The 24,186-nt window shown below is 36.1% G+C and overlaps 1 protein-coding gene across 1 annotated transcript; it reads left to right on the top strand.

Annotated features, from left to right (window-relative positions):
• The first annotated feature begins 2,551 nt into the window (after nucleotides 1-2,551).
• On the top strand, nucleotides 2,552-22,801 carry LOC145768805 (cytochrome P450 4F8-like). Its single transcript, XM_082580403.1, has 11 exons — nucleotides 2,552-2,799; nucleotides 3,085-3,226; nucleotides 8,651-8,783; nucleotides 13,032-13,193; nucleotides 14,406-14,562; nucleotides 15,790-15,948; nucleotides 17,075-17,162; nucleotides 17,821-17,923; nucleotides 18,690-18,906; nucleotides 19,708-19,790; nucleotides 21,251-22,801. Exons 1-11 carry the CDS (start codon nucleotides 2,596-2,598, stop codon nucleotides 21,423-21,425), a joined length of 1,623 nt encoding a protein of 540 aa, XP_082436529.1. The 5' UTR covers nucleotides 2,552-2,595; the 3' UTR covers nucleotides 21,426-22,801.
• The last annotated feature ends 1,385 nt before the right edge of the window (nucleotides 22,802-24,186 follow it).

Genomic DNA, 24,186 nt, shown 5'->3' with positions numbered 1-24,186 from the left:
ACAAATCATATGCTAAAACCTTGCATTATGGTGCGCAACAACAACTTTGGTTAACAAAACGTAACAAATATTCATTCTATTCACTACGATCTTTGGTTGCCGGTCCGCAAAATTTTTTTAAAAATTTTGTTGGTCCCCCATTGTTAAAAGGTTGAGAACCACTGCCCTAGTGGACCAAGAGCCTTTTTCAAGGGGGCCATGGAAAAATTTGAAAAATAATAATTTTTTTAAATTTATCATCTCTAAGACCACTCCAACACTAGGCTATATAACAAAATAAATAAATTAAAATTTAATAAAAATACTAGTACATTTTGCCCAAATTATCATGAAATGATCTTTAATTCCCGGTTGTTATGACGTTTCTTAATTTTTTCAAAAGGTTGAAAAAATAGGGGGGCTATTGATTTTTCAAAATTTTCAAAGGGGCCACGGTGTAAAAAAGTTTAGGAACCCCTGCCTTAAGCGATGGAATGACAGCAGGACACTTTGACTTGATCATTTTATTGCATTTCTTTGAATAAGGTTGATAAGAGCTCAGTTTCTTTTCATTTGCTGAAAAATACTGTTGAACAAACTAGAATTTAAAAAAACCCGAGATTAGATTAAAACTTGAATTAGAGTAAACGTTTTTACCAAATTAGAGTAAAATTAGAATTCCCTACATTTTGCTCTAATTCATCGAATTAGACAACTAAGATTATCTAGTTGTCAAACTCTGAGTGTAACATGGAAGAGAAGATTTTACTTAACTGAAATACAAATTTAACTGCATTAAGTTAATCACAAAAATGATTTTTGACAACTTCCCAGTTATTATCGGAATTTTGTGTGACAAGCTTAGACATTTCAAACGATGCACATTTAAAGATTAGATTCAAGATCATTGTTGTGGAAATTTGTTACAAAACCAAAAAAGATTGAAAGTATCTTTGAAAACAATATTCAGAGCCAGTTTTTCACACGAGTAAGCGTTAAACCAGTGGTTCCCACCGGGGTGCCGCGGCAACCTTGGGTGCCAATTGCAATGCTCAAGGGTGCCGCGAGATATTGCAATACTGCGGCCCATTTTTTATTTTAACTTTAACCCGTTAAGTGCGGAATTTATTCATTTTTGACCAAGTTTTATTTCGTATTAAGTTACGCGTCTCGCAGTTATTCCCGGCTCCTTTCTGGGGAATCGCTTAGTAGGGAAGTCGCTGGGGGTAAGTAGATAATCCGCGGTATGCCTTTGTTTTCTAGCCCAGGAAAAACAGCGTGAAAGAGATTTTGACTCGTTGCTGTTCTTTCCATAAAAACATTTAAAACGCATCATTATTGCCAGGTTTCATGATTTTATTTTGCGTTTCATGGCGCACAATTGGGTCTTCAAATTAGCGTAGCCTATTTAGTAGATATGTTTGATCATTTAAAATTTAAACAACGTGAATGGCAAAAATGAAACTCTCTTAACTTCAACGGATAAAATAAAAGCACTGAGAGAATAACTGCAAATGTGGTCCTTAAAAGTGTAGAACGGAAACTTTGACATGCTTTCATATTTCTCTGCAATGAAGAACAAAGAAATTGTCTCATTAATAATTCAGCACCTAAAATCATTAAAAGAAAAAATTGAGAAGTATTTTTTCAGCTTGTCCACAGAAAATTACGCATGGGTGAGATATCCATTTTTCCTGGACTCTCATATTGTTTTGAATCTGAAAGAAGGAGAAGAATTAATTGAGTTTGACAATCGTAACCATGGAAATTTTAAGCTTATGCACAAGCAGATGCCTCTTGACGAGTTCTGGATAAAAATTCAAAATGAATATCCTTGCGTTGGAAAAAAAAGCTATTGTGCTTTTTCTGCAGTTTTCCACGTATATCTATGTGAGAGTGGATTTTCCGTATTACCGAACATAAAAACTAAGCAACAAGAACGACTGCTTATAGTTGAAGATGAAATGCGGTTGGCTTTATCGAATGTGCCCCCATATATTAAGGGACTTTGTGCAAGAAGTCAAGCCCAAATTTCACACTGACTTTTGAATAAATACCTTTATTTACGTACGCTTCCTACTGTAGGCTACAACTCATTCTGTGTTATTTCATACAGTTATTTGAAATACAGAAACCTCATAAAATTTATTTAGTTTTGCCAGGGTGCCGCAAACTATTATCTCTTCGATAGGGTGCCGCAAGGTCAAAAAGGTTGGGAATCACTGCGCTAAACAGTGTAGGAGTAGCCTACCTGACTCGTTAGGCACAAAATTTTGAATTTATTATTTTATCTTAGTCACAGATTGTTGATTTATTATTGTTTTATTGAGTTAAACACCAAAAACAAATCTGTTTAATCAATTCTAAAAAAACACCCTAGACTGACACATTTTAGAGTTTATCCAGAAACTAATCTTGAAGCTGGACATAATGTAGGCTACTTTTTTTGTTGTCCTACTGTGCATGACTTTTTTAACAGCCATCGCAGCCTAGCGGACTATATTCAAAGTAGAGATATGTCAATAAATTATAAAAAAAATTAACTTTTGGCTACATTTATATTTCAGTGAATTAGCGTTAGTAAAAGTTTCTGATCTTTGGTGAAGACTGGGTGGAATGAGTTTCTTTTTAAGTATTCTCCAAAGTGGGAGCGGCTTTGTTTTTCAAACATTGCTAACCGACCTGTTATGTTTGGGAGTGATCAGTTATCTGATCACAACTGTAATTGTTCCATTGCTCAAACCAATCATCGCTTTTCGCGACGTAGCAAAGCAAATAGGAGGCTGCAAAGGACATTGGATATGTGGCAATGTACTGAAAGTAAGAACATATAATCTACTGTTTAAATTAAGTGTATTTAAGTCTCTCTGTGGCATTTAAAAACAAAAATAACACTTTAACAAAAAAATTGACAAAGAAATTAAAAATGTTAGAGAAATTGAGTTTAGCCTACCATGCGATCAGTAAGCTACATGACGTAGGCTATATTAACAATTTTTGGTATTAGAATGGAAATAACTTTGTAAATGCTCAAAACCTGTAAATAAAGAATTTCTAATTTAGTTGTTTAGTTTAGATTTTATTTACGTATCATTTATTTTACAGTATGGTTTAAATCACCAAGGAAGACTTAATGCTGTTGAGAGGATATCGGAATTTCCAGCAATGTGTGCGCACTATGTTGGATTTTGGGGAGTTGTTTTAGTATACCATCCAGACGTTGTGAAGAAGATCTTATCTGGATCATGTGCGTCCACCGAACTCTTTTTTCTCGCTTATCGTTATCTTCTACATTCATGTCATAAGCAGTAGCGTCGAAAGGAGGGTCCAGCCTCCAGGGGTAATTTTGGCCCCGGCCCCGGGATGGTTTTAGGGCCCGAAACCTTTCCAAGGGGACCGGGAACTTTTGTAGATCTTTCTTGATTTGGAGCCCTAAGATTTGTTTGATACCGGCTTCAAATTGTCCTTTTAACGGCCCTGGCCATAAGTTAGGGGCTCTTGGAGTATGGTCACGACCTAGAATTGGCTCACATGTCTTTTTCTAATGGATTGTCAACTAAGTCTAACGAATACGTCGCATAGGTCGCAAGAGGATTGCTTCAATATTGATAGCAATGGTATTAAAACTTTGCTTTTGCTTAGTTTATTCTGTTTTGTTTTTTTTAAGTTGCAAGGTAAAGTTATGGACGTAGAATGCTTAACATAGTAGGGGGATAGATTGATTATAAAAAAAAGAAAAATCTTGAAATGAAGATACCAAGCTCATGATCAACGAATTTTTGAAAACTATACTATTTTCGTCTTCAGTTGTACTGAATTTGAATTGAATATTCAGTCCTATTGGATTGAGCATACCTTCATTTTGTACTTTTTATTGTTTGATTCGCCCCAGAACATCACACAAATAAGGCGAAAGAGCCATGTCCATTAAGTCCTGCATTTGTCATGAGTTACCAAAGGGAGTGGGGGGGGGGGACTTATATACCAGTCCCAGGTATACAGGTTCTCTCATTTTCGCAAACCATCATTTTTTCCCGATTAGTTTTCTTTTTTCAATTTCTCTTTCGCCTGAGTTGTGTGATGTTCTAGTTTTTTCCAGCACTTATGGCTTTTGGCAAGAGTTTCAAACTTTTTTTTATCATGACACATTTTACTATTTTGAGTGCAACCCAGAACGACCCAACATAGAATATTTCAACACTTTGAATTGTAAAAATAAAATGAAAAATGTATAGACAAAAAACGCAACATGCAAGTTAAAATAAGTCCGTTTCAACAATAAACAGTAAAAATAAGCTACTTTTGCAGTAAGGATAGTAGATCATGGGGATGCGAAACTACATCCGATTTTAGCTTATCCGCAACACTGGAAGGGTAATGTTTTTTTTTTCTAATTTACAAAATGATGTACTTTTTATGGGTTATATCAGAAAAGTGAAGTTGGTTTTAAAGCAATTTAAGTTGTCTTGTTGAAAGCAAGCGAGCAGCAAGAGGTAAAAAAATTTCAAACTGGCAATTGACCCTTCTAATGTTGCCGGAAAGCGGAGTTGCGCGTCCCGTAATGTACTGTCCCTATTCTGCAAGCACCGCAGTAGGCAGTTTAAATCATGGAGATGTGAAACTAGTAACTGCATCCGATTTGGCTTATGTTTGACACACCAGATGTTTTTTTTGATTTACTACTTGTTATGGGATATACAAGAGTAGTGAGAAGCTGTACAAAGTTTTTTTGTTCAAAGCAAGCTTTGTCGCAAGGCAAAAAAATGTCAGATTGACAAAGGATCCTTTTAATATGGCCGAAAAAGTGGAGCTGCGTGTCCCGTAATGTAATGTCTCTAACACCACAGATAGTATGAACAGCTGTTGCTGCCTATTTGCTTTCCCGTTGTTTGGCTCGTGATTGCACACGAACGTGGTGTCATCCCATTCAATAGGCTAACTTGAAGGTCGCTGACATATTGCAGCTTCTACTACGTTTAAGTTTTGTTGCAGCTAAAGTTAACAAAAATAAACAGATTTATAACGGTAAGTCGTTGCAAAGGGTGTTAAAATTGTGCGTTCCTTTTTATGACAAGATTAAGATACATTTGTCATTTTTTTTTTCAAAATGATGTCATGATTGACTTTGATATTGATCCCTCGTTGTGTCAATAGCCTGTGTATTTAACAAGTACATATTATACGGTAGCTCAGTTGGTTAGCGCGTGACTTCGTGAACAAAGAAGCTTTAAGATCCAGCAGCGCGGGTTCAACCCTTGGGGTGTACGCTTGAGCAACGCATTCTGAGGACTGCTCTCCATTCAGCGGCACCTAATGGGTGGACTGGCAACAACACTTGAATAATCGGAAACTTCACTTTGTCTATCTCGGTAACTGGTCCAGTGTCACAAGCTTCTACAAGTATGCGAAACTACCAGGGATAACTTAGCAAGGCTTTGTTAGTCCGAGAATAAAAATTCAAAACCAAACCAACCAAATACTGAAAGAGAATTGATGCGTTTATCTCCGGACTGAGAAAGCTTTTTTGGAAAGTTAATCGGGCAGTTTCTTATACTTGTAGGCTAGAGGCTTTAAATTTAAATCATTGACCTTGTCACCGAGATTGACAGAGTGAAGTTGTTGTTGTCTGTGAATTATTCGATCAACTAATTGCCACGGAATGGAGACTTATCCAAAGGAAATTTGTCCTTGCCAAGAACACACTCTGAGAGTCGAAATAAAGCCGTTTAATCTTGTAGTTTCTTTGTTGAAAATCGCAAGTTTAAGCAACTGAGCTGCCGCGTTCAATTTGTTTGTTTCATTAAAACATCAACAAACATTTATAAGTAATGAATATTACTTAGTAATTATTACTTAGTAGTACTTAGTAATATTACTAAGTAATGAATATTACTATTAAAATTTACCACATTTAATAGTAATACATTACTGTGTCAATTAAACTTCTGCTGTAGTTTTTCTGTGACCAATAGTGAGATTCGAGCCTTATCTCGGAAACAGCAGTCCCCATGTCATTTTCGCATGCAAGCCGGTTTCGTGTTTTTGCTCATCCACCAGAATAGAAAACGCATGCTCGCATAAATAAGTGGTTACGAATGGCATGAGAACTTCAAGGGCAACTTTTGTAAAAAGAAGATAACTTTCCATTTGTTGGCACCAAAATGTTTGAAGATTTGTTGATTTGAAGTTTCTTTTTGCATCTCGCTTTCTTGAAGCTCGATAATGTCATCCAAGCATGGACTGTTTAATGTTTATATCTGCTGTTGTTGAAAAAAATTGAAAATAGTACTAAATTTTTTTAAACTAAAGAAATTTCCTTAAAAGTGAGAGCCCTGCTTCTGCCGTTCCATGCAAAAAGCAAACGTGAGGAAATTTATCTTTTGACAAAATCAAGTTTTTCTTACCGATTGGTTTTATAATGTTACGTAATTACAGGCCCGGATTTAGGGGGGGCAGAAGGGGCAGTTGCCCCGGGCCCCCCCGACTTTTGAAGGGCCCCCCTATGTGGTTAAAATGTGATTTTGTGTTATTTTTTTTCCTTTTGGCCTTTAAAGTTTCTGCAAAATGCTGTGCAGTACTGGACTGATGCTACTGTAGACGTAGAGATCGTTTTTCGCGCCTTAGGCGCGAAAATTTTTTTTTGTATGGGGGCCCCCCGATCTAAAAGTGCCCCGGGCCCTCCATCAGCTAAATCCGGCCCTGCGTAATTATATTTGCATTCTGTGTTACATGCAGATGGCATCATTACATCACGCGTCAAACACACAAATGTTTATTTACATCCATCATCATGTAAGCCGCAATCAAGTTTCAGCTGGACAATATTTGCCAAAACTATTTGCTGATATACCATTCAGTAGGTTGTGGGATAATGTTTCAGAGGACGTTCGCGCCGAACCCTTGCAACAGCTTCGTCGAACCCCTGGGATTCGATCGAACCCTGGTTAAGAACCACTGTTCTAGGCGTTACCATAAGTGCTCGGAAGCAGTAGCCTAATCTTTCGACATTCATCAACCTTTATTTATGTAAGAAAGTAACAAAAAAAAGTACAATTTGCACAACTCCATATTTAACAGAAAATTCCGGTTTAAAATGGTTTCATTTAACAAAAACACGTTCAATCTGTTGCGAGTTTTTCGTTTCGATCCAGTTGTGCTGAGGAATCCTATTGGACGAAAACCGGTTCCACGACATAAATTATAACTTTTATTGAAGTACTGTTGTGCGTGTTAGCCTAGCCAAATGTTTTGAAGGTTTAGACCAGTGGTTCTCAACCGGGGGTCCGCGGACCCCAAGGGGTCCGCGAAGCGATTTCAGGGGGTCCGTGAAAGTTTGCAGTATGATTGATAAATTAAGAAATTCAAAAATTGGTAGGTTGTGCTTTATTTGTGTATTAGCCTGATTTTCAAACTGTACTTCCCTACAAAGGTTTGCACAAAGGATTGGTTTCTTAACGAAAAAAATATCATATAAATGAATTAATATTTTTATAAGGCTTTGTTCAACTTAATTATTTTGAGACAGCAGTCTATTGATCAATGCTTAACTTAGAAATACAAACATTAGTCAATGCAATGACAATTTGCAATGACAGAGATTATAACGAACATTGATTAGAAATGAAAAAAAGGGAGAAATTGTTTGTAACGGACGCAAAATCAGGGGCGCCGGAACAATTTTTGACTGGGGGGGCAAGATTATAAAAAAAGGGCACTTTTGTTTACTAAAAGGCCAATTTTTTTTCAAGTTTTAAGATAAGATATAGCGATAATGCTAATCTATTAGCTCACTACAGTATTGAGTAATGATCTACAAGCGTCCGGTATACAAAGAAGGGCATCATGCTATGTTATACTGATGTAACCTACTGTCAAGCTTTAAAGCAGCCGGCGGCCATGGCCGCTAAGTAGTGCTTGAATGACCGCCGGTGCTACCTCCTCAATCGGCCAAGTTTGGCCGCCGGTCTCTTCTAGCCAATTATTTGATTTCGCAACAGAATGATCGTGGATTAACTGTCGCAAATATGTAGTATCAAAGAGTGACGCAGCATTAGGTCAGCACGTCATAATCACCACTGTTGTATTGTGAGGGAGCATTTGCTGTTGTATGGAATACATCCATCTGCGATCACCAGCGCTGTAAGTCTTGTTTGAAATTCCCGGCGTTTATTTTAACAAAGTCTTAATCCGAAAAGTGTAAAATTACATCGGCTGGCAATATTGTCGTTTTTATGTCGATTCGATGTTGTCGGACTTTGAATCGTTGTTAAAAAGGAGAACTAGGTTAGTTGACATCCGAGGGGAAAACATTTTTTGATCATATTTTGCAAAAATTATGCTACTTTTAGTAATGTCCTTCACATTATTAAAATACTTATTTTATTACCTTGCCGTCATCGTCAACACATGTCGAAAGTTGTTTTTCGTTCCAAAAAAGATATACTAAAATTTCAAATAATTCTTTTTAAGGGTCCGCGACCGCTTCGAAGGTACCAAAGGGGTCCGCCAAAACAAAAAGGTTGAGAACCACTGGTTTAGACTGTAGAGAAAAAAAACTATTAATTTGTTTTCTTAGTGCTGATTGCTTCTGTATTAGGTAGATCGCCCATTTGGTGAAGTGTCGTAGTACCAGATCGCCTTTTCCAATTAATTTTTTCCACCTTTGATTCAGATCCAAAATCATTTTATTATGTTCGAATATTTGGAGCGGAATTTAAAGATGGGTTGGTAACATCAAGTGGAGATGTATGGAAGAGACACCGCAGGCTTTTGACCCCAGTGTTCCATTGTGAGATTTTGAAAGAGTAAGTTTAATTTAAATATTTGATTTACTTGAAATAAGTTTCACAATCTGAATATCAGAGTTGCCAGATAATTTTGAAAAATTTCGGAAATATTAATCTGAAATTCGGACATTTCAGAACAACAGGTAAAAAAATTTTCATTCGTGGCACATCACTTTACTGATGTCACAAGAAATTAACCATTGGTCCAAATAAATGTCCGAATATTTTGCTAGCCGTCGAACGCAGCATATAAAGTTATGCGAATTTATCGGTTTATGCCCAAACTGAAAGCCGCCTGGCAACTCTGTTGAATGCTATAAACATTGCTTTTTAACCGTATTCAATACCATGAATATTGGGGAAAAAATTATCATACTTTGAAGTACCGTACTTACTTTACCAATGCGGTGGGATGGCGCAGCAAATAAGGCGTTGGCTTTCCAAATATGCGAACCTAGTTCGACACACGACTTAATTAAGCTGGGTATTGAGAAACACCGCTCACCTCTACCCAGGATGTAATAAATTGGGTGAGCATAGTTGCTGAAAGAAAGGCGGTGGAGAGAAAGAAACCGACTACCCTACTCTCGTTAGTTCCAAAGGCTAAGCATTATGAGAACCTTATCTTTTCATTCCCCAAAGCTCAATAACTGACTATGAGACTTTTACCGTTTTTGCATCACCAATCATCCCTCATACTTGACGTTATGCTAATAGCACTAGCTGGGCGTCCCTTCATGACATGTGCACAAAAATGACAAAATTACAATTTTGTTTAAATTGGAATTTTTATTTTAAATAAAAAAGAAGAGTATGTAAAGCTTTCACTTCTTTGAACTAAAAAAGTAAAAACATTCTAAGACGCTTTTTCAAAGAGATAGATCTTGCAAATACTCTATGAAGACTCTAGATATGCAATAACAAGAAATTCCTTGTTTTAATTGTAAGCGTAAAAGTCCATTCATTTCGCATTGCTGAACTAACCAAGTGTGAGAAAACCCCACCACAAATAGCTTATCGTCCTTCAAGTAAACAACACATTGAATTCAGTGATTGAAATGCGTTGCTTGAATGCACTAAGTAGTAGTTTATGCACAAGACGATCTCTATAACAGGCCTGGACACCGCGCGCCTCCAGTCGAAAACTGGAGGCGGATGGTTGAAGCGAGGTTTTTAGTTATCACACAAAGTGCTTTTGGTTTTTGCGAGTGCATTGTTATTCAGGGAGCTAAATATGCTCAATAACAATAAATTTAAACTAGGCACTGCAGTTTTTTCAGAGAATTTGAGGTTTTTATGTGGGAACCTTGATTAGCTAGCCTGTCAGTAAAGCTGCATAGGCCAGCAGGCAAATGTGTTAGATATGTTTAGTACATGAGTTAAAATTGAATCCAACCTAATTAGTCTAAATTGTGTGCTTTTGAAAGTAACATATATGTTTCGTAGTTTAGAGACACTGCTAGCCCAAATGTGATTGGGCAGAAAGTGTTGTGTTACTGGATGCAGATCTGGTTACGATGGAAATAAACAAATTTTAATGTACCACTTACCCAAGGATAGTGAAGCAAGAGAGAGCGCTCTTACTAGAATTGCATCAAAAGTTAATAATATGCAAGGTTTTAACTTAAACACTATTTTAGATGCATTGCAGAGTCGCCAGAAACAAGTACGGTAATTTCTTTTGATAAACGAAATATAGGCCTATGTCAAGCCTACAGTATGTCTTACCACGGAAGATTTTTTTTTAGAAAGCTCAATATAATTCTAAACAATTAGAAACCACTGTTCTAGCAGTTATGGTTAAGTGTTTTTTGGCGATCATGAATTGTTATTAAAAATGATACCAGTTCATCATTTAACGGCAGACTTTCAATATGATCAAATCATCATTATTATTGATAAACTTGAGCAGTGCTGTTCACATATTGGTGATACAATATGTGATCGAAACCAAGTCATTAGGTATTTTTTAAACATTTTGAAACAATTTCAAACAAACCTTGGTTGACAAAACACAAAAATAAGTTCATAAAAATGTTATTTCACAGTTTTGGAAGATTGTCAATGTGAAAGGGTTAGGAGCTAATTTGTGCTTTAAGGATCAAGTCAGAGATGTTGTAAGATCTGACAATGACATTCAGCTGAAGATTTTAACAAAAAAGTCACTTAGCACAATTTTTTAGCATATATATATGTAAGAGATTTTTATGAATATGACTTCATTACCCAAAATGTAGATACTAAACTCATGTTCAGCATTGCTGAACATGAGTTTGGTATCTACATTTTGGGCTCTTTATTTTTTGATTAGGTTAACCAGGCGTTCCAACCATTTTGCTCCTGACTTCATTACATTGTACCACTTTGTCCAATATTTTGCTCAATAAGTTATGCAAAGCAATGACTCCATTGTCATGCAAAGAACCATCTCAGAAACTGTTAAAGTTACATTAATTAGTAATTACAATACACAGCACACTACTAACAAACTGTTCATTCTGAAAACTTGTGATTCTAAAAACACATAACTTCTTGGCCTTGTATTTGGTAACACAGCAACCCCCTGATATGTGTTCTGATGTTGTATGTGTTGTATACTGTTCTGATGTTCTGATGTTCTGATGTTCCTGATGTTGTATACCCAACATGTATAACATTAAACAATATTGTCACAACCTAACTGTATTTAAGTGATTCCCTTGAGAACTGTATGTCAAATGTACAAGTTTGGCCTAAAAAGGTAGAAGCTGCATATCAAGTATATATATATATACCGTATGTGTTAATAAGCATTTGGCAATGTTATATATGTTGGGTGTTTGAGGTACGAAGTTTGTTGTATTAATTAATAGATGCTTGTGAACTGAAAAATTTGGTTGTTCCTGTTCTATGTGGAATGCAATAAGCTGAGTAACAGTAGTTTCAAGGTTTTGTGTTATTCTCTGTTTTGTGCTGCCAACAAGCAAGGCACATTCATTTACAAGGTATATATTACATAAATGCATCAATTAAACAAAATATTATAATCTTCTATCATATTACACTATTATGATGTCATAAACAGCCTGCATCACCCCCAAATAGTTGCTATTAACCCATGCTCAGCAGAAAATATCTTGACTCCAAAAATATGTAGTCTTATTGAAAAAATGTGTATTTATACCATCCGCCTCCAGTTTTTGACTGGGGGCGCATGGTGTCCAGGCCTGTTATAGAGATCGCCTTGTTTATGCACGACAGTGGTTCTTAACCTTTTACCTTGTTGGCACCACGTTAAAATCACCAGCCAGATTTCGCACCCCTTCTAGAATTGACTGAAAAGTAATTGTCGCATACAATTCAGATTGTTTTTCCTCCCCGCATCCCCTTAAAACAGGTGTCGCACCCCTTAATGGTTCATGCACTTATCTTTAAGAACTCCAGATTTAGATGGAGTTGATCAATGATCATCCTTCAAACTGAATTAAACTCTTTTTTTAATCTATTTTAATCTAGGTTATCGCAGTGTTTTAAAATATGTTGCAGTTATTTTTGCCAAACTAGTAACTAATAAGTTAGTAAAAGGATCTTGACTTGATCATACTGAGGATGCTGTGATAGCGAAATCGATTTATGATAAAAAAAAAAATGAGGCTGGTAGGCTACACTCTTTGTTGCATTGAGCAACAGGGCTCATAGTAATAAAAGATGTGAACAATCAGTAATCTTTGTATTTTTCAGGGATTAGCTTATTAAGTGACTTTTGATGTATCAACATAGCCGTAGGAGTGTAATACATTTTGGGGGGAAGGGCGAACAAAATTTGCCCAAATTTTTCAAAGTTTGCCAAAATTTTGTCTTTGCGTATATATTTTCAAAAACGCAAAACTACTCACAACCTCTGAGGTAGTGCAGTTTAATAATAACTCTACAGTCGTCAACTTGGCTGTGTACGAACACAGAAAACAAAACGTACAGCAGCAAAACAGGGCTAACTTAAATTTAACCTGCATTTAGACCTGTCTAGTGTCTGTGTCCCAATTAAATAAACCATCATATTGAAACACTCTTGTGTGGCATAGAAATATACCTATGTATTAAGCCTAACGCAATTTTTTTTTTCAGCGGGGGAACGACCGCCCCCTCCCCCCTGTCTCCCCATCTCCTACGGCTATGTAGGCTATATCAATGTTAGGTTGTAGGATTTTTTTTAGTCAATTGAGTTTTGTCTAATTCACAAACGACTGTTTTGCCTAACTTTTTATTAACTATTCACAATATTTGCAGGTACAACAAAACCTTCAACAAAAATCGTCATATATTTTTGAACGCATGTGAAAAATTTTCGAAAACTGGAAAAACGTGCAATGTTACAGATGCCATCTGCGATATGGCATACTTTAACATGATGGAGTGCGTGATGTCACAAACTGCAGAGAACAACCCAGAGTAAAAAGCTTTCAAAATGTGTATTTCATGCATTTTCTAACTGTATTGGTTATGTTTGTTAAACGTTTTAAACTTTTTAAACTGTAAATAAATGTTGTTTTAAAGTTTTTGCAACAGTATAAGCCAGAAATGGAAATCTGTAGCTTTATATTTTTGTATGTAGTTCGTAGGTTTTTTTAAAATGGTTGGTTGGCTAAATTGCGTTGTTTTTGCTTCTTTCGTGTTTTATAATTAGGCCTACGTTTGTAACTGCAATATCATGTATTTACATTTCCAAACTTATCGATATGATGTCTAGGCCTACTAGTATTATTCGAAACTGGCTTTTGACGGCAATTTTAGTGCAATCACAAAAAAATGTTATGAATGTTTGTTGGATTGCTCATAGCGTAGCCTCATCACAATATTAAAAAAAAAAAACTATTCCCGATTGAAGTTGTTCACTGTACAGACATACTAATCAAATTACCTGCCTTGCAACAGCCACAATGTGATGCACCTACAATTTTACCAGAGATCCACAAAATTATGAGATGCCCAATTGCCCAACTGGGCTGTGTATCTGACTAGTTGAGGGTAAAGTGCTGCCAAATGTTTTTAAAATTATTAGACAAAATATTTTTTTGACCTTTTTAAAGTAATGATCGCACAAAGCTTCTCCGTTTAAAACTAACCTTGAGGTTAAAGTAGCAAGAAATTTATTTAAAGCGATTAGTAGCCTAATTAATTTATGTTACCTTGCAATAAAAATGTGAATTTACATACAAAACTTCAATCAAATAAAACTTAGTTTTTGAAAATATGTTACTAAGTATTTGAAGACAAAAGAACACCTAAAAAGCACCTCAGGAATATAAAGCTTCAGTTTTTATAGCTTCATAGACAGACAAAACAAAGTAACTTTAGCGATTTGACATGTTCTCTGTGTAATAAAACGTATTAAACCCGCTAAAGTCACTTTATTTTATCTGTTTGTGGTTCAACAAAGCAAACTCGCTACCAAAGCTTTATCATTTCATAGCTTCATAGAAGCATTTTTCTGCGTAGGTACGTCACTGCAACAGTTATATGCATATATACGTAGCAAGAATGAGTAAATGAGTTGAGTAAATGAGTAAAGATACTCAGCGGTTGGTAATAGTTTTAATTTTGTTTGGTTATTGTTTGTTGTCAGAAAAGTGACATCATGAATGTAAAACTTTACGTTTTTAGAATGAAACAATTGGTAAGTGAAATGAAGTGGCTGTCGAGGACCGCCATGAAGAGAGCAGAATATTCACTTTTGGGAGCAACCTGGATGTTAAGCTTTGGAGAAGCTGGACGTAGATACAATAAAGGAGCGGCTCTTTATGAAAGAATAGTAAAAAAGGTTATTTTTTTCCAAGTGTTACTACAGTATATAGTTAGTTAGTTTTTTGCCTTTCTGTAGGTCTTATACAGTATGTTCTACTCTTCCACATCTTTCTATTTTTTGCTTTCCTGTGCATTTTATCATAGCTAATCGCAGTCATAACAAAAAAATTAACATTTCTTTTGTTTTCTTTGCCATTGACTTTCCAAATAACTTTTGCATGCAACTTGCATAACACCTTCTCGGAGAGTGTGTCCGATCCATTGATGTTGCGTTCTTTTTATGGTTTGAACTATATCTCTCGTTTTGTCAAAACTGTGTATTCATGAGATGTTTTTCCGGCTAACACTCCGTTCTTTCCTACAACCGCAAGCCTCCGATTTTCTGACGTTTGTCGTTTGTAAGGTTAGAAAGGCGTCTCCGAAACATGTAACTAATTTTTTTAAATTAGGGTCTTTATCATTTTCTAGCAATGCTTATTTTGCGTAAGCATGCTTCCGAGCGTGACCATTGTTTTGGGTGTTCATTTTTTTTTTCAGCAAACGTTAGTCTACCTTTATTGTTAAAAAAACCCTGGGTGTAATTCAACCGAGTCGGCGCTACTGTTTGTTTTTTAAGTCCAAGCAGACTATACTGTATGCTCAAAGTTAACTGAAAAAGTGAGCACCCAAAAATTTGTCACGCTAAGCCACCGCTTCCAAGATATTGGATGACATTGTTCAATCATGTGCCAATTTGTTATGATGTTTATCGAGTAGTCCTGTGTTGTTACGAATTCGTTGTATTTTTGTCTTTTTATATTTCCATCTAATATTTGTTTACTACTCCATTGATGTTGCTCATAATTCTTTGTAATTCTTACAACCATACTTCAATCATTGCCTGGTCGCCTGTAAACTTCACCTCCCGTAAATGTAGTTTTCCAATTTTCCTTCTACATTTTTCACGGTCAAGCATTTCAGCATTTCCATCTATCTAACTTTTGCATACCCATTAAATAAATCTTGTAAGATTAGACACATCTATTCTACTCCTCTAGTTTTTAGTTACATGTCTCTTTCAGGTGTTTAAATAGTTGCTACTTGTTCATTATACAATCTTTTGTTTTAGCTTATACTTTTCGACCATTTAAATATACCGTAATCTTATACTACAAACTAGCTTTTTAGGATGAATAAATGATACAAGCTATATTTTTTTACAAAACGGTTATTTAATTGCCTTTATTAACATATAATTTATCAGATTATCAAACAAAGGCAAGCTCTCTTAGCGTCGTCCGACTTTCTAGACAACTTGTCAGAGGATAGCGTTATCACAGATGAAAAAACGGGAGAACAGCTTATTTTCCGAAAGCACAAAGGAAAGAAAATTGACTTTTTGGACATCTTGATGCAAGCTAAAGTATGAATTGAGCTTCATATAATTTTGCGTTTTTGAAGTCATAATCCTGCTCTGTAGTCTGTACTCTGCAGTAGGCTACTTATACTTGCACGGCACGACTTTTGGTCAGATGCATAACTTACTGTTGTAAATCAAAAACCCAAAAATAAATAATTTGGTTGGTAATAATTTTAATGCAGCTACATCAAGACTTTAACTCATAAATTGTAGACTAAGAGTAATTGTAGATTGAAAACCACTTAAAAATGTTTGTTACAACACAAAAAGGTCAGGATTTGCATACGAAAATATTGATGTAAGAAGAGTTGAACATCTATTTTTGCGTTTCATTGTGCTCATCAAATTTATGGTTGTTGAAAAATAAATAAGTTATATGAAAAACGTTTTCAAAGAAAATGCCAAGTTCTGTTCGAGGCAAAATTAAATTTTTAGTTTTGAACAAGGCAACAAACATTTGACAGCGTTTTTTCTCCATTTCGTGTCAATATTCAGTGTTAGAGGAACATGACTAGCGTTAGGTGCATTGATTAACTGGGGAAAAAAATTCAAGTTATGTCATCGTATTGCGGTAATGAGTACTGAGTAGGCTCTACTCCAATGGTGTGCAGGCTATGGTTGCGTGGAATATTTATGTTTCCAAAAGCAATTTACAGTATATCTGCTCTTTCAGCTAGGGTTTTTAGTAAGCTTTAGGATGTAGAGAGTTTATCCAGTACCTACAAAGCATATGCGTTTGGTAATATGCATTCTGTAGGAGTGTAGGTTATAGTTACTTCGTTGATCACAGCTGCTGTGTTCAATCGAGGAAATTATTATGTTAAGTTTTCTGATAAATCTGGTCATTTCGAGTTTGTATAGCTTTACCATAATAAAACAATTATATCCGAAAACCTACCAAACCTACATGCAGTAGGCCTACATTATAGACAGTGAAATAACCTAGCGCGAATCCTCATGCCACAATCTCAGTGAGATCGTTTTTGCAATCAATAGATTGGCTGTTTAATGCAGTGAGTCCTATTTTTTTTTTACTTAAATGATACATAAGCACAGTGAATCTCTCTCATACTTCCATCTCAAGCGTTTTTTTAAGTTAATGGGCCTAACGTAAAATTTTTTATGCAAGGATGAAAATGGAAAAGGTTTGGGAAACGAAGAAATTTTCAACGAAGTTGTAACATTTTTTGGTGCCGGACAAGATACGACTTCTTCGGGTAAACTTTTATGTATAAGCATTGTTTTGTGTTGTAGGGATAAATTGCAACTGTTGCAATTTGTTTCTCGAGTTCATTTGCATCTCAATTCTGATTATGAGCACTCTTGCTAGGTTTGCAAATATTTTGAACATGAAGGTAAATCGCGGATATTCACTGAAGAACATTAGGCTACATTGTATTGTTTATATAGCTATACAAAACAATACAATAAACGGCAATCATATCACAAAGAGAATGCAATACCAACAACAAAGCCAAACAAAGCTTTTGGATAAAAAACGTTCTGAGCATGCCTCCAGGTTGTTTTGATATAAATGATTTCATTTAGTAGCCTACCCATTGAAGCCAACATGTAGGCTTAGGCTAAAAAACACAGTAAGTAGGTTTGACGTCCGAAAATTGGGAATAAATATTTTTCATTCAAGACATACACAGTAGAGTGTGAGCTTTAATTGAAGAAAGGTTGGTTTAAAATTGTCCCCAGTCTATTTGCAGTTTTTATTGTTTCTGTAAGTTAGTTGACGTAAAAGTAATGACACTGCGTATTTTAAACAATTTCAGAAACAGAGTTTCAAAAAACTAACATATCACTTTAAAAACTTAATATACTGCATGATATCTAGTTAATTTTACATCTGTTTTCATATTTATACAGCTATTAATTGGGTGTTGTTCAACCTTGCACGCCACCAAGATTACCAAGATAGATGTAGAGAGGAAATTCTTGAAGTTCTTGGTCAAAAAGAAGAATGTGAAGAGTGAGTTGAAAATACGTAAACGTAACGTAAACGTAACGTAAACGTAACGTAAACGTAACGTAAACGTAACGTAAACGTAACGTAAACGTAACGTAAACGTAACGTAAACGTAACGTAAACGTAACGTAAACGTAACGTAAACGTAACGTAAACGTAACGTAAACGTAACGTAAACGTAACGTAAACGTAACGTAAACGTAACGTAAACGTAACGTAAACGTAAGGCAGAAACCTGATGTGTTTTGTTGCCATTGTAATGGAAGCGTACAAAGAAAAACGATTATTGGTAAACAATTTGAAGTTCCTAAAATAAAAGCGATTGCTTGACAAAAAGGAATGTTAAAGAGTTAAAGAGATAATTAAGTAGTACTGTAGTTAGTGGCGGTTACCAGGACGCTTGATCATTTGTTCCAAAAATTGAGGAAAACATTTTTTTTACCAAGGCAAAAGAAATTTGTCAAAATTGGATAGAGAAAACTCCCCAACAACCATTCACATTCAGGATTAATTTCTTCAACTCTGGTTTATATATTCTCTTTTTTAATTGCATCCTTCTTTTTGTGTATCTTCCTTTTTTTGTATCCTTTTTTTTAGTGTACCGTATCCATGTTTTGTCATATTAGGCTATTCATATAAACCAAACGTTATGTCACTTTCGTCAAAATTTATTTCTATGTTTGTCATGGAAAACATCCTCCGTCAGTGCCAATAATTACTGTGAAATGTTTGAAATAAACTTTTTCACCTGTTGTATGTTCAATTTCAGTTCCGATTTGCCGAAGCTGGTTTATCTTACACAATGCATAAAAGAAAGCATGCGTCTCTATCCTACGATTCACTTAATTTCGAGAACCCTCACTCATGATATGACATTTTCACATGAGTTCAATAACTATAAAACAATAAACGTGCCCAAAGGAACAGACGTCTCCATTAATATCTTTTGCCTACATCGAAATCCCAACGTCTGGAAAGATCCTGAGGTACATTGAATCACAAACATATCATCATGTATAGTATTTAAAACTATTCTATTTGAGGATTTGGGATCTTCCGATGATCCCTGTTTTACGGTGAAACGGGCTGAAGAGGTTTTAGAGATTAACAACTATATTTGAAGTAAATCGCTGTGCTTGGCTTTTTGCTTAGCATTGAGCACTTTTTGTAGTATTAATACTATTTATTATATAGTATTTAAAGCAATATTTGTAATACTTAATATAGTATATATGCTCGAAAAGTTATGTCAAGTTAGTTTCTAATCTTATCTTTTTACGATGTTGAAATTTGCTTTCTAGTATATATTTTAAATCGATTCTTCAATATATAGGAGTAGGCACACCACACTTGAGCTATGGACAAACAATAAAACAATGAGAATGTTTGCAAACGAACTTTCACAATGCCATCGGTGATATATGCGGTGTTTGATGTGACAAAAATTAACTAATTTAGCCTATTTGTTGTATGGCTTGTCGCCGGCGCCCGTTTCCAGCTCTCTTGATCAGGGAAGCTTTCAAAGGCACCGTTGTGGAGGAAATAATAATAACGAGTGTTTTTGTAGAGCGCTGTATCTATTGCAGATATGCGTTGCTCCTCAGCACTTTACAAAGCAGACAGTGTCTGTCAATGCAGCTGTATAAAGGCGCAACTGAGTAGCTACGTTATTATCCGAATTGATTCCATTGCTACGTGCCAAGCAGGAATAAGATCAAATCAAAGAAGAAAAAAAATTGTTCTGTTTGTCATAGGAAACATCATTGATATTTTGTATTGATTTTCAGGTATATGATCCAGAACGATTCAATCCCGAAAACCTCAAAAAGATGTCTCCATTTGCTTTTCTTCCTTTTGCTGCTGGGCCAAGGTTACAAAACGCAATGTTTGATTACAATTATTAATTGTGGAGATTGTTTCAATACATAAGTTAATCAGCAAGATTATAAATAGCTTTTGGAGATTCAATTTATTCTTATTTGTGCCGTGTGACCTATTTTCTACCATGTAGCATAATAATTTGTTTAATTTTTTATTTGCAAAGTAACCTTACAGAAAAAAATAATTTGGAATTGCTGCACACGCTCGAATGTTTGTGCTGAATAATAATTTTTCTCAACCAGATTTGCATCGCCCTTATGCGGGACCTTTGAGAGAATAATTTGTACCAATGAAATCCCAGAGCCCCAAACTACGACAATTCAAAGAAATACGCACTATATGCTATATCCAAAAACATTAGCTAGTTTTTTCAAGCTCCGGTCCCATTACAAAGGTTACGGGCCCCTAAATTAATCCAGAGCCTGGGTCCAAACGTACCCCATGGACCCCCTGTCATCGTTATTGCCCTTACGGGTAAGAGGTGAGAGCGCAGTCACAACGCTCGAAAGGGTATTGGTTCGATACCGCTCGAGGAAACCAAGCCAGGTCTTCGCAAGGCCGCATGTGGCCCACGTGCTTGAGAGGTTGCTGATCTTTTTCTTTTCAGTTGCTATGGACTAGTTTCTTACTCCACAATGTAGACTCCAACGACCTGTTTTAGCCTGATGCTGCGTGATCGCTGTGGTAATAGCGAATTCCACTAGCTTTCGGAACACAGTTCCTTGGTCATGTGTTATGATGAATGGTGTTGAAGTCAGTGAGTCGTTCTTTAATGCGGCTTTTTTGTTTGGCTTGAGGCTGCTGTTTGTTAAGCTTCTGCGTTGTTAGGGGTTAGGATTCAACAAAATTTCACAACAATAACGCCTTACAACACAGAAACAACAGACAGCAACCTCAAACCAAACAAAAGAGCCGCATTAAAGAACGACTCACTGACTTCAACACCATTCGTCATAGCTTATGACTAGAAAACTGTGTTCCGAAAGCTAGTGCAATTCGCTATTACCACAGCGATCTCGTAGCATCAGGCTAAAACAGGTCGTTAAAATCTACATTGTGGAATGTGGAGTAAGAAACTAGTCTATAACAACCAAAGACAAAAAGACCAGCAACCTCTCAAGCACATGTAGCTCCATGCAAACCGAAAATTACATGACTTTAAAACTCTTTTTTTTATGATTTAAAAAAAAAATACATTTACTTTTAAATCATTAGGTTTTTTTAATCGTAAGAAAGGATCATGTAGTTTTCACTTTTTGTGCAGCTACATGTACTTGAGAGACTGTTAATCTTTTTGCCTTCACTTGTTAAACTTATATAAATCAGTTTTTATCCTTTGTGGATCCTGCTCTTGCGTCATGGGCCAATACGACATTTGTAAATACACCTCCTTTTTTTTTACCAAAACTAATCTTTAATTGATCTTAATCATTGGCTATTTTATTTCAGAAACTGCATTGGACAACGGTTTGCAATGAATCAAATCAAAATAGTTCTTGCTCACGCTCTTCGAAGCTACAAATTTATTCGTGATCCCAGCCTTCCAGACCCGGAAATGGTTATCGGAGTCACTATATCCCCTCGAAATGGGGTTGATGTGATTGTACAGCCTGTAGAAGAATAAGTAGTCTGGTCATGTACGGATTTTGTGTAAAAAATGTATATTCGTGTAGTTCTAACCAAAGGTTGCTTTTTGGAGGGGCAAATACATCGAACTTTGAAATATACTGGCAGGACATTGGTCACTTTTAGAGCTTGCTACAGTGCTCTACAGTCTACAACGAGTATGGTGAGATACTTGAAAAACCACATTCGATATTTTCTTCCAAGTGAAAAAATAATAAACGGAACCAGGGCCGGATTTAGCTGATGGGGGGCCCGGAGCACTTTTAGATCGGGGGGTCCCATGCAAAAAAAACACCTCTACTTCTACAGTAGCATTAATCCAGTACTGCACAGAATTTTGCAGATACTTCAAAAGCTGAAAGAAACAAAATAACACAAAATCACATTTTTTTCCACGTAGGGGGGTCCTTCAAAAGTCGGGGGGCCCGGGGCACCTGCACCCTCTGCCCCCCCCCCCCCTTAAATCCGAGCCTGAACGGAACGTTACTCAATGCAACTTTACGATTAGTGATTTTTAATCTCAATTTTAATTTGAACGCATGCTTGTTGGGACATAAACACATCACGTTGCGTAGCTGTATTGTTAATAACTTTATTTCCACTGATGGCACATGTAAGCGAGTTTTTTTTTTAAGGAAAACTTTTCGAATATGCATGCAGTGATTTAAACAGTAACCTAAACACAATATTGCTGCTTTGCAAAGGCAAAATATATTCAGAAGAAATGGCTAATTCATTTATTAAATTGACGATGAGGAATATAACTTTTGAGTTTATGTTCAGTTGATTTCGATTGTTACAAATGAGTGAAGTTCCTAATTTTGTAACGGTTGGACAGCGTGTTAGGCCTACATGCTCCATATTTTGGATCGGAATGGCCCGTTTCGGTGAGTCCGATTCGGTGAGTCCGATTCGGTGAGTCCGATCCCTTAAAGGGGAATTTTTTTAATTTTTTTTTTAAATTATTGGGTACCGTAGCCTAATTATCATTGTCGTTTTAGGGTTTGGGGTTAGGGGTTAGGGTTAAGGGTTAGAGGTTAGGAACACACTGAATCGAACTCACCGAATCGGACTCACCGAATCGGACTCACCGAATAGTAGCAGACCCTTTTGGATGACTAGAATGAGGTGCATACTAAATTTTTTGTAATTACTATCCAGTAAAGATTGCTTATCTGAATGAGGGCTGATAACTACGTACTTTTTAATGCACACCATATTGTGATTTTTGTTGTTGATAAGGTTTATTGTTGAATGATAGTGTGATTTTTTGTTGTCGAACTGACAAAGTATATTCAGAAAATAAACCCAGGAAAGTGTAAGCACTTGTAAAGGCTTGGAATTTTTGATAAAGATTCACTCACTCAACGAGTAGTTTTAATGTCTGTTTGTACTTAAAACTGGCATCTTGTTGAGCTAAAAGTACAATGATTGGCAGCGGTAAGTGTCCTCAAAGAACGCACTCTGCTTGGAATATAATCTTGTGCTCAAGTGCGCTGACTGAGAGTTTAATTCTGTTTTACTTAACCTCTCTATTTCCACTCTGAAGAATATTTCTAGAGAGGATAGTATTTGAGATCAGAAATGAGAAGAGTTGATTACTGGTACAAAACTTGAAAATTGTCAGTAGAAGGGTGCATAACTGCACTGAGCTCGAAGCTGCAGTTTTTTGTCTGAATCTTTTCAGAAACTAACGTCAGAATAACTATAATGTTCTTCAGAGATGGAGATCATCAGGAGTTCACCGGTAAGGATGGTAGCTTCCGCAAAAGAGTCCTCTTCAAACAGTTGTTGGTACTTTTGCAACAGCTTGGCACTTTCACAGTTTAGACCGGGAATATATTTTGAGCTGCATCGCGTGGGATGTTTCTCTTGGCTATCTGGTGCACTAGATTGGCAAAAGATTCATAATTTCCTGGTGCTGGGTCAACTGATTTTGGAAGAATGTGTCAATCTGTGGTGTATCAACGAACTTTAGAAGACTCGATAGAAGAAGAACTATATTGTTATGATTTTTTTATTGTCGCTCTACAACTGCTACGATCTTTTAGCGATATAGCTCATTTTTAATCTTATATCAGGTTTAGGATGTTATCACATTATTACTCGACTTATGCTCTTTGGTGTTCGACGAAATTGGTGGTTTTTGGTACTCACAACAACTTGAGCAACTCAAAGGTAAACCAAAAAAGCAGCAAACATAATACGTTCTTTAAACTTATCGCAAGCTTACTGTACAATACATTGTGCGCAGCATGCACATACACACCAGACAACATCGCAAGATACAGTTACCACAGTTATCCATCAAACTAGTTTTTATCATCCGAGTCGCAGTTATGATATAAATACGAATAATTCATGTCGGGGGTGCACAAGTGACATATGGCACATTGAATCCAAAGCTCGTTTGATTTAGAATTTTGGAAATGTTCCATACATACCAAACAGTAACTTTCTTTGTCGTCCGAAGAATCAGCTAGCGTGGTTCGCTTTTTCTTGGGGTGATTAAATTTATTTTGTTTTCTTTTTGTCGACTTTTTGGGCAGCATTATTTTTCTTTTAGCTTTAACAGGCTTCTGTCTCTCCGCTTCTTCAATTGCTTTGTTGACTGGCGTGTCTGTTAAAATTTCTGCTTGCATCATTTTTTGTTTGGATCCAACTATTTGTCTTGGTGGTGCTTTTGGCAATGAACGAAGTTCTTCAGGACTAAAGTTAGAATGAGGCTCGCATGCAGCAGAAGTTGACGGAGTTTGACG

This window comes from Aplidium turbinatum, chromosome 4 (genome assembly GCF_918807975.1).
Source record: "Aplidium turbinatum chromosome 4, kaAplTurb1.1, whole genome shotgun sequence".
In the NCBI taxonomy this organism is placed as follows: Eukaryota; Metazoa; Chordata; class Ascidiacea; order Aplousobranchia; family Polyclinidae; genus Aplidium; species Aplidium turbinatum.
Note: the sequence above shows the minus strand (reverse complement) of the source record. Positions and strands in the feature narration are given on the sequence as shown.

Coding starts and splice junctions, on each gene's coding strand:
- LOC145768805 (XM_082580403.1), top strand. CDS start 2,596: ATGAGTTTCTTTTTAAGTATTCTCCAAAGTGGGAGCGGCTTTGTTTTT. Junction 8,784..13,031: donor CATTGTGAGATTTTGAAAGA/GTAAGTTTAATT, acceptor CAATATTTGCAG/GTACAACAAAACCTTCAACA. Junction 19,791..21,250: donor CCTTTTGCTGCTGGGCCAAG/GTTACAAAACGC, acceptor ATTTTATTTCAG/AAACTGCATTGGACAACGGT.